The sequence below is a fragment of the Salvelinus sp. IW2-2015 genome, linkage group LG32, assembly GCF_002910315.2.
Source record: "Salvelinus sp. IW2-2015 linkage group LG32, ASM291031v2, whole genome shotgun sequence".
NCBI lineage: Eukaryota > Metazoa > Chordata > Actinopteri > Salmoniformes > Salmonidae > Salvelinus > Salvelinus sp. IW2-2015.
The window spans coordinates 10761224-10777961 of NC_036871.1; the positions used below are offsets into that span (position 1 = coordinate 10761224).

The 16738-nt window shown below is 42.0% G+C and overlaps 1 protein-coding gene and 1 long non-coding RNA gene across 7 annotated transcripts in view; both read left to right on the top strand.

Annotated features, from left to right (window-relative positions):
• Nucleotides 1-1590: 1590 nt before the first annotated feature.
• On the top strand, nucleotides 1591-6881 carry LOC111957133 (uncharacterized). Its single transcript, XR_002876341.2, has 2 exons — nucleotides 1591-2264; nucleotides 6505-6881. It is a non-coding gene; the product is annotated as an uncharacterized lncRNA (long non-coding RNA).
• Nucleotides 6882-8377: 1496 nt separating this feature from the next.
• LOC111956597 (microtubule-associated serine/threonine-protein kinase 3-like) overlaps nucleotides 8378-16738 on the top strand; it is a 48768-nt gene continuing 40407 nt past the window's right edge. For 4 of the 6 annotated variants that reach the window (XM_023977094.2, XM_023977095.2, XM_023977097.2 and 1 more), the window contains exon 1: nucleotides 15253-15704. In XM_023977094.2, coding sequence (XP_023832862.1) covers nucleotides 15619-15704 — 86 coding nt within the window. In that variant the 5' untranslated portion in view covers nucleotides 15253-15618. Of the gene's footprint in view, nucleotides 8662-9729; nucleotides 9762-15252; nucleotides 15705-16738 lie in introns of those variants that run through there. The other 2 variants (XM_023977096.2, XM_070436807.1) reach the window with 1 other exon arrangement.

Genomic DNA, 16738 nt, shown 5'->3' on the forward strand with positions numbered 1-16738 from the left:
TATGTGTTGTGTTTCTATGTTTTGGCCGGGTATGGTTCTCAATCAGGGACAGCTGTCTATCGTTGTCTCTGATTGGGAATCATACTTAGGCAGCCACCTAGGTTGTGGGATGTTGTTTTTTGTTAGCCCTGTGAAGCCTACGGAACGTGACGTTCGTTATTCTTTTGTTCGGTGTTCTGAGTCAATAAAGAATCATGAACACGTACTACGCTGCACCTTGGTCCACTTCTTCCGRCGAGCGTTACAGAACATCCCACCACAAACAGACCAAGCAGCGTGGTAAGGAGGAGCAGCGTTTTCTGGAGAAATGGACATGGGAGGAGATCTTGGAAGGCAAGGGACCCTGGGCAAAGGCTGGAGAATATCGCCGTCCAAAGGAGGAAATAAAGGCAGTGAAGGAGGAGTGGCGGCGATRTGAGGAGGCAAGTCATCGACGGAAGCCCGAGAAGCCACTCCAAAACATTTTTGGGGGGAGGSACACGGGGAGGTTGGCGGAGCTAACTCCATGTGCTCACGGCAAGGAGCGTGGTACTGGTCAGGCACCGTGTTATGCGGTAAAGCGCACAGTGTCTCCAGTGCGCGTGCACAGCCCGGTGCGCTCGGAGCCAGCTCGCCGCAAGTGCCACGCTAGAGTGGGCATCCAGCCAGGGCAGATTGTGTTAGCTCAGCGCTCTTGGTCTCCGGTGCGCCGTTTCGGCCCAGGGTATCCTGCGCCAGCTCTGCGCACTGTGTCTCCGGTGYGCTGTGACTGCTCAGTGCGTCCTTAGCCTGCGCTCTGGAGGTGCCGGGCTAAAGTGGGCATTCAGCCAAGAGGAGAGGTGCAAGTGTTAAGCACCAGATCTCCAGTGCTCCCCCACAGCCCGGTGCATCCTGTGCCTGCTYCACGGGTTAGTCCGGAGCCTCCAGCGACGGTCTCCAGTCGGGAGCCTTCAGCGACGGTCTCCAGTCCGGAGCCTCCAGCGACGGCCCCCAGTCCGGAGCCTCCAGTGATGATCCATGGCACGAAGCCTCCAGTGACGATCCATGGCACGAAGCCACCAGTGATGATCCATGGCACGAAGCCTCCAGGGACGATCCATGGCACGGAGCCTCCAGGGACGATCCATGGCACGGAGCCTCCAGCGACGGCCTCCAGTCCGGAGCCTCCAACGAGGGTCCTCAATCCGGAGGCTGCAACGAGGGTCTCCAGTCCAGAGCCTGCAGCGAGGGTCCCCAGTCCGGGGCCTGCAGCGAGGGTCCCAAGTCCGGGGCCTGCAGCGAGGGTCCCCGCACCAGAGGCGCCACCAAAGTGGGGGGAGCTAGAGGTGGAGCGGGGTCTGCTTCCCGCACCGGAGCCACCACCAGGGTAGATGCCCACCCGGACCCTCCCCTATAGGTTCAGGTTTGCGGCCGCACCTTTGGGGGGGGGTACTGTCACGCCCTGACCTTAGAGAGACGTTTTATTTCTCTATGTGGTTTGTGTGTGATGTGGGGTGGGCATTCTATGTGTTGTGTTTCTATGTTTTGGCCGGGTATGGTTCTCAATCAGGGACAGCTGTCTATCGTTGTCTCTGATNTATGTGTTGTGTTTCTATGTTTTGGCCGGGTATGGTTCTCAATCAGGGACAGCTGTCTATCGTTGTCTCTGATTGGGAATCATACTTAGGCAGCCTGTTTTGCCACCTTAGGTTGTGGGATGTTGTTTTTTGTTAGCCCTGTGAAGCCTACGGAACATGACGTTCGTTATTCTTTTGTTGTTTTGTTTGGTGTTCTGAGTCAATAAAGAATCATGAACACGTACAACGCTGCACCTTGGTCCACTTCTTCCGACGAGCGTTACAACATGTTAAAAAGGTGGACTTTATATTACTTAATACAATGGTCATAAACTGTAGAGCACAAGCAGATAAGTTGTCTAAGAATATTGAAAGCATTGTGAATGCAGCTGAAGGTTTTTGGGGTCTTCGTGATTTCCCATCCGAGGCCGTGCAAGAAATCCTGTCAGTGAATGTTCCGCCATCACAGGCCCCTGAGCTTGTGTAGGAATATAGTTTTGAGTGGACTGTGGTTGAAGAAGTGGATAGGTTTTGTTAGTTGAAGTGTTTAATTTTGTATGATTTTCCCCCCTCCCTGCAATGTATTTTTTGTTTCTTATTCAATACCCCGTCCGGTGGCGGTAATGCACCATTAACATTGAATGCCAACCGCTGTTAAACCCCATCGAAGAAGATTGGAATTACTTTTCGACTGACACATGGGCAAGGCGTTGTGGCTGACCAAAAACTGTGAGTAAAAAGTTAGCTTGCAAACATTACTTATTATCCATTCAGGTTAAATAGACCTAGCTATATTAATTACATATTATCTCAGTCGTTGACAATTTTAGATAATGTTAACTCGCTAGATAGAAAACAACCCCATTCGTGCTAGCTTGAGCATTAGCTAGCTAGCTAGTTACTTAGCTAGCGAGTGCCTGTAGGACTGGTGCATGTTGTCTCGCTATCCTCCCTACTGCAGCAAAAAGGCCCCACAGCACAGCAAGTGTTTATTGCGCAATCCATGCTGAAACTGCAAGCTCATTTCAGCCATTTAGTTTCTTACTTGTTTCTGACTGAAAAGTTCTGTTACCGAAAACCCTTTTCGGGGGGGGGGGAATTCTCTATTCCTTAAACCCTTGCTCTCTTTACGTGAAACATGTAAGCATTGCATGCATGTGACCAATAGGGCCTGACCAATAGCCTATCATAATCACATCAATAAATTGGATGCGGAGGACATGAAAAAGAAACTTGAAACGAGCAAATGTTTACTGGTTGTTCAGGAGGGAAAGGGGAAGTCAGATCTGTGTAAGACATTTGACGTAGTTGTGGAAACTACTGGAGATCAAGGAAAAGGAGGGTACAGGAGCAAGCGTGGCGTGTGGATTATGTGTGACATACAGTTGCTGTTAGATTACAATATTATACCTTTTTCTGACCATTTGGAACAGTGTAAACAACACTAAATAAGTACAGTATATAGAGTGTATTTGGAAAGTATTCAGACCCTTTGACTTTATCCACATTTTGTTACGTTACAGCCTTATTCTAAATGAAATAGTTTCCCCCTCTCAAATCTACACACATTACCCCATAATGACAAAGCAAAAACAAGTTTTTAGACATTTATGCCAATGTGTGTGTGTGTGTGTGTGTGTGACATTATATGACATGTATACGACATTTACATACGTTTTCAGACCTTTTACTCAGTACTTTGTTGAAGTACCTTTGGCAGCAATAAAAGCCTCTAGTCTTCTTGAGCTACAAGCTTGGCACACCTGTATTTGGGGAGTTTCTTCCATTCTTCTTTGCAGATCCTCTCAAGCGCTGTCAGGTTGGATGGGGAGCGTCTCTGCACAGCTATTTTTATGTTTCTCCAGAGATATTCGATTAGGTTAAAGTCCGGGCTCTGACTGGGCCACTCAAGGACATTCAGAGACTTGTCCCGAAGCCACTCCTGCGTTGTCTTGGCTGTGTGCTTAGGGTTGTTGTCATGTTGGAAGTTGAACCTTCGCACCTGTCTGAGGTCCTGAGTGCTCTGGAGCAGGTTTTCATCAAGGATCTCTCAGTACTTTGCTTCATTCATCTTTCCCTCGAACCTGACTAGTAGAGAAACATCCCTACAGAATGATGCTGCCACCACCATGCTTCACCATAGGGATGGTGCCAGGTTTTCTCCAGACGTGACGCTCGGCATTCAGGCCAAATCTCAATATTGGTTACATCAGACCAGAGAATCGTGTTTCTCATGGTCTGAGTCTTTTAACTTCTTTGGGGTAGGGGGCAGTATTTTCACGTCTGGATGAAAAGCATGCCCAGAGTAAACAGCCTGCTACAAAGCCATAAAAGCTAGAATATGCATAGTATTAGTAGATTTGGATAGAAAACACTCKGAAGTTTCTAAAACTGTTAGAATGATGTTTGTGAGTATGACAGAACTYATATGGCAGGCAAAAACCTGAGACAAAATCCAACCAGGAAGTGGGAAATCTGAGGTTGGTCGATTTTCAACTCTGCTCCTATTGAAGATGCAGTGGGATATTGGTAATGTTGCACTTCCTAAGGCTTCCACTAGATGTCAACAGTCGTTAGAACCTTGTCTGATGCTTCTACTGTGAAGTGGGGCCGAAGGAGAGGGGAATGAGTAAGGTCTATCATGACCTGAACATGCTCTGACTGTGCGCGTTCACGTGAGAGCGAGCTCTGTTCCATCGCACTTCTGAAGACAATGGAATTCTCCGGTTGGAACATTATTGAAGATTTATGTTAAAAACATCCTAAAGATTGATTCAATACAWCGTTTGACATGTTTCTACTGACTGTTACGGAACTTTTTGACATTTCGTCTGCTTTTAGTGAACGCGCTTCGTGACTTTGGATTTGTTTACCAATGCGCTAACAAAAGTAGCTATTTGTACATAAATGATGGACATTACCGAAGTGGGAGTCCTGGGAGTGCATTCCGACGAAGATCAGCAAAGGTAAGTGAAGATTTATAATGCTATTATGACTTTTGTTGACTGCATAATATGGCGGATATATTTGTGTCTTGATTGGGCTCTGAGCGCGACTCAGATTATTGCATGGTTTCTTTTCCGTAAAGCTTTTTTTGAAATCTGACACAGCGGTTGCATTAAGGAGAAGTGCATCTAAAATTCCATGCATAACAGTTGTATCTTTTAGCAATGTTTTTTATGAGTATTCCTGTAAATTGATGTGGCTCTCTGCAAAATCAAAGGATGTTTTGGAACTTCTGAACTTAAGGCGCCAATGTAAACTCAGATTTCTGGATATAAATATGAACTTTACCGAACAAAACAGACATGTATTGTGTAACATGAAGTCCTTTGAGTGTCATCTGATGAAGATCATCAAAGGTTAGTATTAATTTGATCTATATTTCTGCTTTTTGTGAATCCTCTCTTTGGCTGGAAAAATGGCTGTGTTATTCTGTGAATAGGCACTTACCTAACATAATCGTTTGGTTTGCTTTCGTCGTAAAGCCTTTTTGAAATCGGACACTGTGGCTGGATTTACAAACAAATGTATCTTTAAAATGGTGTAAAAAACATGTATGTTTGAGGAATTTTAATTATGGGATTTCTGTTTTGAATTTGGCGCCCTGCAGTTTCACTGGCTGTTGAAGAGGTGGGACGCTACGTCTCAGCGTACCGCTAGAGAGGTTTTAAGTGCCTTTTGGCAAACTCCAAGTGGCCTGTCATGTGCATTTTTTTACTGAGGAGTGGCTTCCGTCTGGCTACTCTACCATAAATACCTGATTGGTGGAGTGGTGCAGAGATGGTTGTCCTTCTGGAAGGTTCTCCCATCTTCACAGAGGAACTCTAGAGCTCTGTCAGAGTGACCATCTGGTTCTTGGTCACCTCCCTGACCAAGGCCCTTCTCCCCAGATTGCTCAGTTTGACCGGGCGGACAGCTCTAGAAAGAGTCTTGGTGGTTCCAAACTTCTTCCATTTAAGAATGATGGAGGCCATTSTGTTCTTGGGCATCTTCAATGCTGCAGAAATGTTTTGGTACCCTTCCTCAGATCTGTGCCTCGACACAATCCTGTCTCGGAGCTCTACAGACAATTCCTTCGACCTCATGGCTTGGTGTTTTCTCTGACATGCACTGTCAACCGTGGGACCTTATATAGACAGGTGTGTGCCTTTCAAAATCACATCCAATCAATCGAATTTACCACAGGTGGACTCCAATCAAGTTGTAGAAACAGCAAGTATATTCAATGGAAACAGGATGCACTTGAGCTCAATTTCGAGTCTCATAGCAAAGGGTCTGAATACCTTTGTAAATAAGGTATTTGTTTTTTGTCATTATGGGGTATTGTGTGTAGATTGATGAGAAATGTTTTATTTCATACGTTTTAGAATATGGCTGTAACGTAACAAAATGTGGGAAAAGTGAAGGGGTCGGAAGAATTTCGAATGCACTGTATATGCTAGCTAGGCCTATTCACTGTCTCTGAGGTAATTTAACATAGTTGTAGCTAGTTGGCAAGCTATTACTCATCATTTTATGGTGGTTCAGTTACTGTATGTTTTTTTCTCACAAATTGTTTCTGAGTTAGCGAGGTAGTTAGTTGGCTTAGTCTAGAGGCAGACAGTTGCTTTAGGTAGCTATAGCTATCTAGCTACATATTGAAATGAAAGGAGTGTCACAATTGTTCAAACCTAGTTTAGGCTATGCATTTTGACTCTCCACTTAAACTGTGCTAATGTCTTTGTCCCCCACTGCCCAGACACTAGTGGCTGCATGGCTCAGAGCGCTTCTCCCACCACCAGTGTATCAAATGCATGTAGCTGATGTTACATATTGAAATGAAAGTGGTTTCTCAAATGTTTATCAATTTTGACTGTCCACTATAACCTTGTTATGTCTTTGTCCCCCAGATACTAATGTGTGCAAGAGCATGATGAGTGCCTTGATTATTGTTCAACTTTTTATAATCATATTTTATAATCCCCAGGTTGCAACTAATATGACTGAATATCTTCGCCGGGTGACCAAAAGAACAAGAGAAACCAAACCCTTCGCTCTGACTCTCGGGGACAATCACCTCTACTCCCTGGCATTCACTATCGTGACTGGGCAGGCTCTGGAACAGAAGACATTATGTTTTGGTGTTTTACAAGAATTCATATGGAAAATTGATACCTGGTAGGGGTTGGGGGAGTAAAGGGTAAAGTGTTTACTTTTCTTCAGCCCCGTTCCTCAGCTTTAATTGCTAGGGCTACTGTGATTTTGAAATGATGGATTGTGCTAACATTTTTATTTGTGTGTTCCTTATTTGTTTATCTTTTGCATGACTTCATTTTGGAGCTGAAATTAATAACTCAAAACACATCTTTTGTATTTTATCTACAATTTGTCATGATTGGCCATATGTCATTTTAAGAATTTCATAGACTGTGTCGAAATTTTATAACATTGATTATTATTGTTAGACATATTTTGTACATTTAGAAAATTAACAGATTCTGTAATAGAGAAGGTAGAAAAATAACCCAGCAATAAAGTAAGAAATAACACACTGTTGGGTCAAAAATACATGAATAAAAATAACCCAGCAAAAGAGTAAAAAGCAACCTACTGCTGGGTCAAAGTAATCACTCAACCACGGTTGAGCCTAATGTAGGCCAATGCGATTAGCATTGAAACATTTTTTTGCAAGAAAATTTCCCAGGACATAGACATATCTGATATTGGCAGAAAGCTTAAATTCTTGTTAATCTAACTGCACTGTCCAATTTACAGTAGCTATTACAGTGAAAGAATACCATGCAATTGTTTGAGGAGAGTGAACAGTTATGAACTTGAAAAGTTATTATTAAACCAATTAGGCACATTTGGGCAGTCTTGATACAACATTTTGAGCAGAAATACAATGGTTCATTGGATCCGTCTAAAAAGTTGCACATAAATGATGCCATCTCGTGGCCAAAATCTAAATTGCAGCTGGGCTGTTATAATACATTATTTACATTTACATTTAAGTCATTTAGCAGACGCTCTTATCCAGAGCGACTTACAAATTATTATGGCCTTTCTCTTGCATTTCAAAGATGATGGTACAAAAAAAATCATGTTTTATTCTTTGTATTATCTTCTACCAGATCTAATGTGTTATATTCTCCTACATTAATTTCACATTTCCACAAACTTCAATGTGTTTCTTTTCAAATGGTATCAAGAAAATGCACATCCTTGTTTCAGGTCCTGAGCTACAAGGCAGTTAAATTTGGGTATGTCATTTTAGGCAAAAATTTGAAAAAAAAATTGACGGATCCTTAAGGTTTTTTATGCACAGCATTAAAGTCAAAACCCACAATTTGCAAAAACAGAATGCTGCCAGCTAACATCAATGGACATGACACCACATGACAAGACACAGCCATTGTTGTATGAAAACATTGTGGTGCCACTTGGAGACTCTCATCATCGATCAAGTCATTTCACCATTTGACTGTCAGAGTTGCACCATTGTTTATGGTCATCTGAAGTTTTAATTTTTTTATTTCATGCATGGGCCAATGATGATGTAGAGTTACACAACATATGTATCACAATAGTGCACTCATATGAAGAGTATAACGAACCTCCTTCAAGTCGATATTGTATTGATTAGTAAATTAATAAGGGGTACATGAAAGACATCTGAATGGGATTTTAAGCAAAAAGTTGCTTCTTCTCGTCACACAAACACAGAACATGGGTAGATATATACAGATAAATAGAATGTAACTATATTGTACAACTGCAAATAGGATATTAGTGCATATCCTACCTGAAAAAAAAACGAGTGAGACAGGGGTTGGTAAAAGGCTGCGTAGGATCAATGAGATATAAGGTCCCCGCACTGCCGCCTTAGGCGATTTGTCAGAAGTACCTCCCTGCACATGCATTCCCAATTCTTACGGCTGGTCAGGTCACCGGGCGGCTGGCAATTAAACGAAATTCTCCGTTTTGGGATGAAGGTAGTTGCGTCCGCGACATCCACTCGCAGCGAATAATACAGGAGGACGCATAATGGGTTGAATGAAATTGGAAAAAGGGAGTCAGCGGTATAGTCATAATTTATACTACAATGGACGAGCCAAACATTCTCAGACGTCGTGGGCTGCAGGTAAGAAACCCAATAATAGAAAAACATCAGCATAGCTATTGAAGATTGAAATGATAATGCTTTGCGGTTGTGTTTTGGCATTAGAACATTTTAATGATAGGCCAACACAAACAATTGTTGACCCACGTTAGGGCAAACATGCATTTCTCTCTTTCTCTAGGGTTATTTTGTGATTAGTAAAACAGCAATTGACAAACGAAATAAACTGTTTACATTGGGCGCAGTTTTATGGCTAGTTCTTGTGATCACAAGTATCAAAGCAATTTCGCTTTCCCGTGTATTGTGTCACCTTGTTTTGAAATGGTCATGGGTAGGTTACCTTTTCGATCCACTCTACACACATGAATGCTGCGTGCGTTGGCACTCAAGGGCAAGCTTGTGGATGCGAAAGTGTAGTTAATAAATCGTTTGTTTCTACAGACAGACAATTTTCTACAGATTGTCTTATTGCCAACACTAGGTTGCTGTGGTGATATGGGCGTTGAGGATGATTGACAGAGAAACATCCCTTTTTTATGTTAACGTATGTGTCTTATATCCAGTATAGATGACTCAATTCTAGTCCTTCTGACGGCCCGTGTTCAGAGTTTTTAAAATTCCAATCAATTACTCAGATGGCGGCTTTGCTGTTAAAATCCCTTCGGCGTTGTTTGCTCTAAACCTATTATAAAAGAGGTGTTGGTGGGAATGTGCTTGCCCCCATTTCCAAAATAAGTGTTTTCATTTTATTATATTGATTGATACCTTCATCTTACATGAGCCTGCAATGAGAATGTGCTTTTGGTTGTGAAACGACCTGCTTTTATCTTTGAAAATACAGCACACTGAGGCACAGCATTTTCGGCATGCGTATGCTCTGTACATTATCATGCATATTCTACATACAAGGGCTTAAGAATCCGAGCAAACCGAACAACCTATAAAATGACTATGAATGAGAATACCTATTTAAGACCTACAGAACTAGGCCAGAGCTATAATATCTCATAATCAAACAGCCTTTACCTTTTGCAAGACTATCTTTACTGCCATTGTCACCATTCTAATGAGTCGCTCTCTCAATTCCAGAAAGAGCTGAGCCTTCCACGAAGGGGGAACATGTAAGTATCACTGAAGACCAGCACTGGTAATCTCTGCTCTTGTTTCACCGTTTGATACAAAACCAAAGGGTGTCACAAGGTGTTATTTGGCACAATAGTTGACATTTACTTGGCACTTCCATGAGGCAACACCTCTTAAAAAGCTGCTTGTGAATTGTCTGTAGGCAAATGTGGTTTCACACCCCAAACCAGTTTTGCGAGTGCCTTGAGGTGGCAGATCGGCCTTACGTTAGTAATATATTTGGACATGTTAACAAACAGCGGTAGATTGACTGAGAATTTAAACTGAGTGTACAAACATTAGGAACACCTGCTCTTTCCGTGACATAGACTGACCAGGTGAAAGCGATGATCCTTAGTTGATGTCACTTGTTAAATCCACTTCAATCAGTGTTGATGAAGGGGAGGAGACGGGTTAAATAAGGATTTTTAAGCCTTGAGACAATTGAGGTGTGTGYGTGTGCCATTGAGAGGGTGAATGGGCAAGACAAAATATTTAAGTGCTGGGGCCTCCTGAGTGGCGCAGCGGTCTAAGGCACTGCATCACATTTCTTGAGGCATCACTAAAGATGGGTTATGAGGCGTCGCACAATTGGCCTAGCATCTTCCGAGTTAGGGGAGGGTTTGGCTGGCCAGGATGTTCTTGTGCCATCGCGCTCTAGTGACTTCTGTGGCAGGCCGGGCGCATGCACGTTAACACGGTCGCCAGTTGTACGGCGTTTCCTCTGACACATTGGTGTGGCTGGCTTAAGCGAGCAGTGTGTCAAGAAGCAGTGCGGCTTGGCAGGGTTGTGTTTCGGRGGACGCATGGCTCTCGACCTTCGCCTCTCCTGAGTCCGTACAGGAGTTGCAGTGATGGGACAAGACTGTAACTACCAATTTGGATATTGAGATCATTATATTTAAGTGCCTTTGAATGGGGTATGGTAGTAGGTTCCAGGTGCATCGGTTTGATTGTGTCAACTGTAACGCTCCTGGGTTTTTCCATGCTCAACAGTTTCCCATGTGTATCAAGAATGGTCCACCAMCCAAAGGACCTCCAGGCTCCTTGACACAACATGGGCAGCATCCCTGTGGAACACTTTCGACACGTTGTAGATTCCATGCCCTGTCGAATTGAGACTGTTCTGGGGGCAAAAGGGAGTGCAACTCAATATTAGGAAGGTGTTCCTAATGTTTTGTACATTCGGTGTATAGATACATCTAATCAAACGTACACCCACGCATTTTATGAAAGGACTGTACGTATGTTTATAGTATGCGTGCATGCACATCAATGCTTTGAGGTCTTGTCAATTAGTATGGAAATAAAATCTATGTTATTCAAAATAAATAATTTCACCCATCATGCATTGAATTCTACACACGTTCCCTAATGACATGTCAGTCAGAATTTGTGTATTTGCCTAGTGACCCTGTCATAACCTATTGCAGAGCTCCAAGATGAAGCTCTGGCATATTCCATTGGTGTGCAATAAGACAGATATTGTTCTGTTGTGGGCTTCTTATTGACATAGACAGTAACCGGTGTCATCAGGGCTGGCTCTAGCCTTTTGAGGGCCCTGAGTGAGATTTTGCCATGGGGTGGAGAGAGTTTTAAACTTGGGTACGTGTCTGGTCTGTATTCGGCCATGATAGCTGGCTAGACTAATTTACAATCTAAAAATTGTTAGCTGAAATGGCTAATTGAGTGTGAGTGACTGTCAGTGACTGTCTGACATGAGAAGTGAGAACTGCTGATGCACAACCAAATGTCGAACTTGCACCTGGTGTATTCTACTATTCGAACTCTCAACAGTAAGTTGAGACCCCAACTGAGTTACCCCAAAAAATGTAATAAATGTTGCAGTTTTAAAGTGAGTTTTCTACAATTCTACATATTTTGCCATGGAGCGTAGAGAGAATGTTGCAATTTTACTACAGATTTCATACAATTCTACTCATTTTGCCATGTGGTGGAGAGATCTTTTCAGTTTTAAAGCTAATTTCTTGCAACTCTATTGACATAAGATAAAAATTGCTGATGCAAAACCAAATTTCGAACTTGCAGCTGGTGTATTCTTCTATTCTAATTCTCAACAGTAAGTTGAGAACCTGATTGAGTTCCTAAAACATGTAGTAATAATTATTTTGGGGTCCCTCTAGCCGCCTGGTGCTATAAGCGACAGCGTATGCCTGGAGCCAGCCCTGGGTGTCATAAAGAATGGAGCATATAATGGGAAAGTCTTGTGAAATAGATTTTAATTGTTTATTGACAGGTCTTTCTCAACATATAGGCTAAATATATTATTTGTTTATCATTTCTGTTGTGTGTTTTTATAGAAGATTAATGATTTATTATGGAATGATAAAAATAGGCCACTTTAATGGTTGCACTAGGTAATATTTTATCAATTTACCTGAGTCTTTTTGAAATAGTCATAACCGCATAGGCCTACAGTGACCACGTTTACATGCCCACACTGTATTCCGATAGTAGCTCATATCACGCTTAAGGTCTTATTCGGCATAAGCTGTTTACAAGCAACTTTTGATATCTCGCTCACAAGTATCCCTGTATCCATGAATTAACAGAATATTATAAAATGTTTAAGTTCATATGGGTTATATGGAATAGTAACTAAAATATGGATACTGACTGGAGGCCTAGAACTTCTCACATGTAACCTAATATATTAACTCCTGCAGAATTATGCATTTCTTGCAGTAAAAGGATGCAACAAATGTTAATTTTGTCTTGAACAGGTTGTGGAGAAATGTATATATAAAAAAAATATTTTCTTGAGAAAATGGGAATGGGCATGTAACGTGTTATCTTTGTCACTTATGCAAGCAGACAGTATTTCAACCACATATAATAGGCACCCAAGACGAACAGACGTATTATCAGAAATGTGTTTAATTGTTTTCTCACCTTTTCATTTCCTTTAAAAAAAAGTCAAACTGTTTATATGGATATTGGATWTTTTTTGCACAGGACCAATCATTCCACTGTTTTGGAGTTGTCTTCTCCCCGGTCCCTAAATGAAACAGAAAACTTCACCTACGCTGAACAAAAATATAAACGCAACATGCAACAATTTAAAAGATTTTACTAAATTAGAGTTAATAAGGAAATCAGCCTATTGAAATACATTCATTAGGCCCTAATCCATGGATTTCACATGACTGGGAATACAGATACCTTTAAAAAAAAAAGAAGAGGGGCATGGATCAAAAAAAGTCAGTATCTGGTGTGACCACTTCCCTCATGCAGCACGAGTTGATCAGGCTGTTGATTGTGGCCCGTGAAATGTTGTCCCACTCCTCTTCAATGGCTGTGCGAAGTTGCTGGATTTTGGCAGGAACTGGAGCATGCTGTCGTACATGTCGATCCAGAGCATCCTAAAGTTGCTCAATGAGTGACATGTCTGGTGAGTATGCAGGCCATGGCAGAACTGGGACATGTTCAACTTCCAGGAATTGTGTATAAGTCCTTGCGACATGGGGCCGTTCATTAACATGCTGAAACAACATGAGGTAATGGCAGCGGATGAATTACACAACAATGGGCTTCAGGATCTCGTCACGGGACGTCTGTGCATTGAAAATGCTATCAATTAAATGCAATTGTGTTCGTTGTCCGTAGCTTATGCCTGCCCATACCATTACCCCACCATGGGGAACTCTGTTCACAACGTTGACATCAGCAAACTGCTCTCCCACATGACGCCATACACATGGTCTGCCATCTACCTGGTACAGTACCGGGATTAATTTGAGAAGAGCCCACTTCTCCAGTGTGCCAGCGGCCATAGAATGTGAGCATTTGCCCACTGAAGTCGGTTACGACGCCGAACTGCAGCCAGTGTAAGACCATGGTGAGGATGACGAGCACACAGATGAGCTTCCCGAGACGATTTCAGACAGTTTGTGCAGAAATTTTTCGGTTGTGCAAACCCACAGTTTCATCAACTGTCCAGGTGGCTGGTCTTAGACGATCCCGGAGGTGAAGAGGCCAGATGTGGAGGCCCTGGGCTGTTGTGGTTATACGTTGTGAGGCCGGTTGGACCTACTGCCAAATTCTCTAAAACGACGTGGTAGAACATTCAATTCTCTGGCAACAGCTCTGGTGGACATTCCTGCAGTCAGTATGCCAATTGTACACTCCCTCAAACTTGAGACATCTGTGGCATTGTTGTATGACAAAAATCCACATTTTAGAGTGGCCTTTTATTGTCCACAGCACAAGGTTCACCTGTGTAATGCTCATGCTTTTTAATTAGTTTATTGATATGCCACACCTGTCAGGTGGATGGATTATCTTGGCAAAGGAGAAATGCTCACATTAACAGGGATGTAAACACATTTGTTACTCAAATTTTGTGCACAATCTATTCTTGAGAATCAAACATTATTTCAGCTCATGAAACATGGGACAACACTTTACGTGTTGCGTTTACTGATCAAATCACATTTTCAAATCAAATTGTATTTGTCACATTCGCCGAAAACAACAGTGAAATAGTTACTTACAAGCCCTTAACCAACAATGCAGTTTTAAGAAAAATAAGTGTATAGTAAAAATAAATAAGAATAAAAATAACAAATAATTAAAGAGCAGCAGTAAAATAACAGTAGCGAGGTCATATACAGGGGGGTACCGGTACAATGTGCGGGGACACAGGTTAGTCGAGGGAATTGAGGTACTATGTACATGTAAGTAGAGTTATTAAAGTGACTATGCATAGATAATAAACAGAGTAGCAGCAGCGTAAAAAAAGAGGGGAGGGACAATGCAAATAGTCTGGGTAGCCATTTGATTAGCTGTTCAGGAGTCTTATTGCTTGAGGGTAGAAGCTGTTAAGAAGCCTTTTGGACCGATGTAAGACATTATTCTGGTGAACACTACTTTATTTAGTCTTCTGGGGCAATAAGTTATAACAGAAGAGAAACTGCATGTATTTAACTATAGCCTAGTTGACAAATTGACTACCTAATGTTGGAAATTATAAGTGGAAACTTAGATAAATAAGGGGTGAAAGTAGCCTAAGCTAGTAGGCTATACGGTCCAGTACGGGTATCAGAAAAATACATTATTATGGCGGATCAAACTGCGGCATGTATAGCCTACTTTTTTAAAGTGATTTGTTTGACAATCCGATGACAACTCATCACACCACACCCATGATATGCGAAACTGAGCCTGCGCAGACCGTGAMAAACAACAGTAAACGGGATAAGGTGTCGACATGTCACAGTATCCCGTCTAAAATCAGCTTATAGCGGGCATCTTATCCGGGTTTCTCATAAACGGGATTCAAGATTTGTCGGGTTATTGTAAACGGGATAAGATGTTTTATATGCGTCAACTCAAAAACAGAATACTTTATTATCCCGAGTAATAACTGGATATTGGTATAGATGTAAACGTGGTCAATGACATTCAAATCGATGTAAAACCCATGAGCAAACTTTCATGTGAGCGCAACAATCCCCAAATGACAACTTCCTCCCATCCGCGGCAATCCCTCCTCCAACCGATGGGTTGACACAATTATCTGTACAATTATTAGCTGTTTCTGGGAAGTTTTTATCAGTTTTGGAGATTTGGAAATATTGATGATGCGCGCGAAATTCTTGTAATGTAGTGCGCGAAAATTCACAGGGAAGAAATAAAGCGATGACGGCATCATTTACGGTTGCTTTCTTGCCTGAACTGCCACGGGTATGCAGTCAAATAGTGCTAACCATTGTCGGAGTTTTTGGTTTCGGACTCCGAGTGCTTTCCGAGGAAATAACAATTATGTTTCTCAAGAGATAGTGGACATTTACGAAATTTGATTAAAAGTATCACTTTGTATCGCTTTAATTCATCATGTCTGATCAGAATTACTACTGGACAGTCTTGCCCAGCTACAAAACAAGTTTTGTGACTGGGGCCATGATGAAAAGATCGAAAAGGTAATTTGATTTTCTTCTATCTGATTTGTCAAACTATTTAAATCAGTGATAGTGTAAGACTTATGGATGGGACCCGCGCAGTTTAGCCTATTGCTTTGACTAAGACAATTGAAATGCAAAATGCCAACACCAGACCACAGACTAAAATGACGTCGCTTATTTAATGTTTTTTGTTTAAGATTTTCTCAAACAGTAACTTTCCCATTCACGACAATAGTACACATTGGCCTTTGCTTTCATGTTGTTCACTATGGTTTCGCGTTATGGTCTCAACTACCGTATTTGTCGGTTTACATCCGCCCTAGTTTTGTTTTTCCAATAGAGAAACGTGGCCATTGTAGACTATGCGGTTATTGTTGCCTATGTATTGTCTTATAGAAGCAGCAGCTGTCCATGGGGACACAGTGTTGTTCATGCAGAAGGCTCACAACTTGTTCATTACAGTATAGGCCCCACAAACTCAACATCGAAGCCAGTTCCACTGCTTTTTAAAAATTGTTCCCCTCTACAGATTTTAGACCTGGGACACCGGGTGGGTGCAATTATCAGGTAGAACAGAAAACCAGCAGGCAGYGGACCAAGTAGGGTAGGAGTTGAATGCAACGGGTATAGGTTATACTATAGTCGAGCTAAAAATGCAACCTGGACTCAGGGGTAGATGTAACATAGTACATGGAAATCTGGGATGCTCAAATTAGTATGATATGTAGTGCTGAGTGATTAACTAACATTTGTTATTTTTTTGGTTAATTTACCAACTTCAGTTCAATTATTTTAATTCCATTTCGTTCGTTTTTTTTAATTTTTTTTACTTGATGTGCAGTTTCTGTAGAGAAATCAGATCAAGTCTGAATTGTGCGATGTATTAGGGAGTTGTAGTTTCCAACAGGCAAATATTCTATGTAGTTTAGCACAGAAAACATGGTAATTAACTACAATGACCATAATCCACTACATGCCCCCTTAAACTTGTCCGTTCTGTGCAGCACAGACACAGAATGAGAGAACACAAGATCTAGAGGGATAGAAAGCAG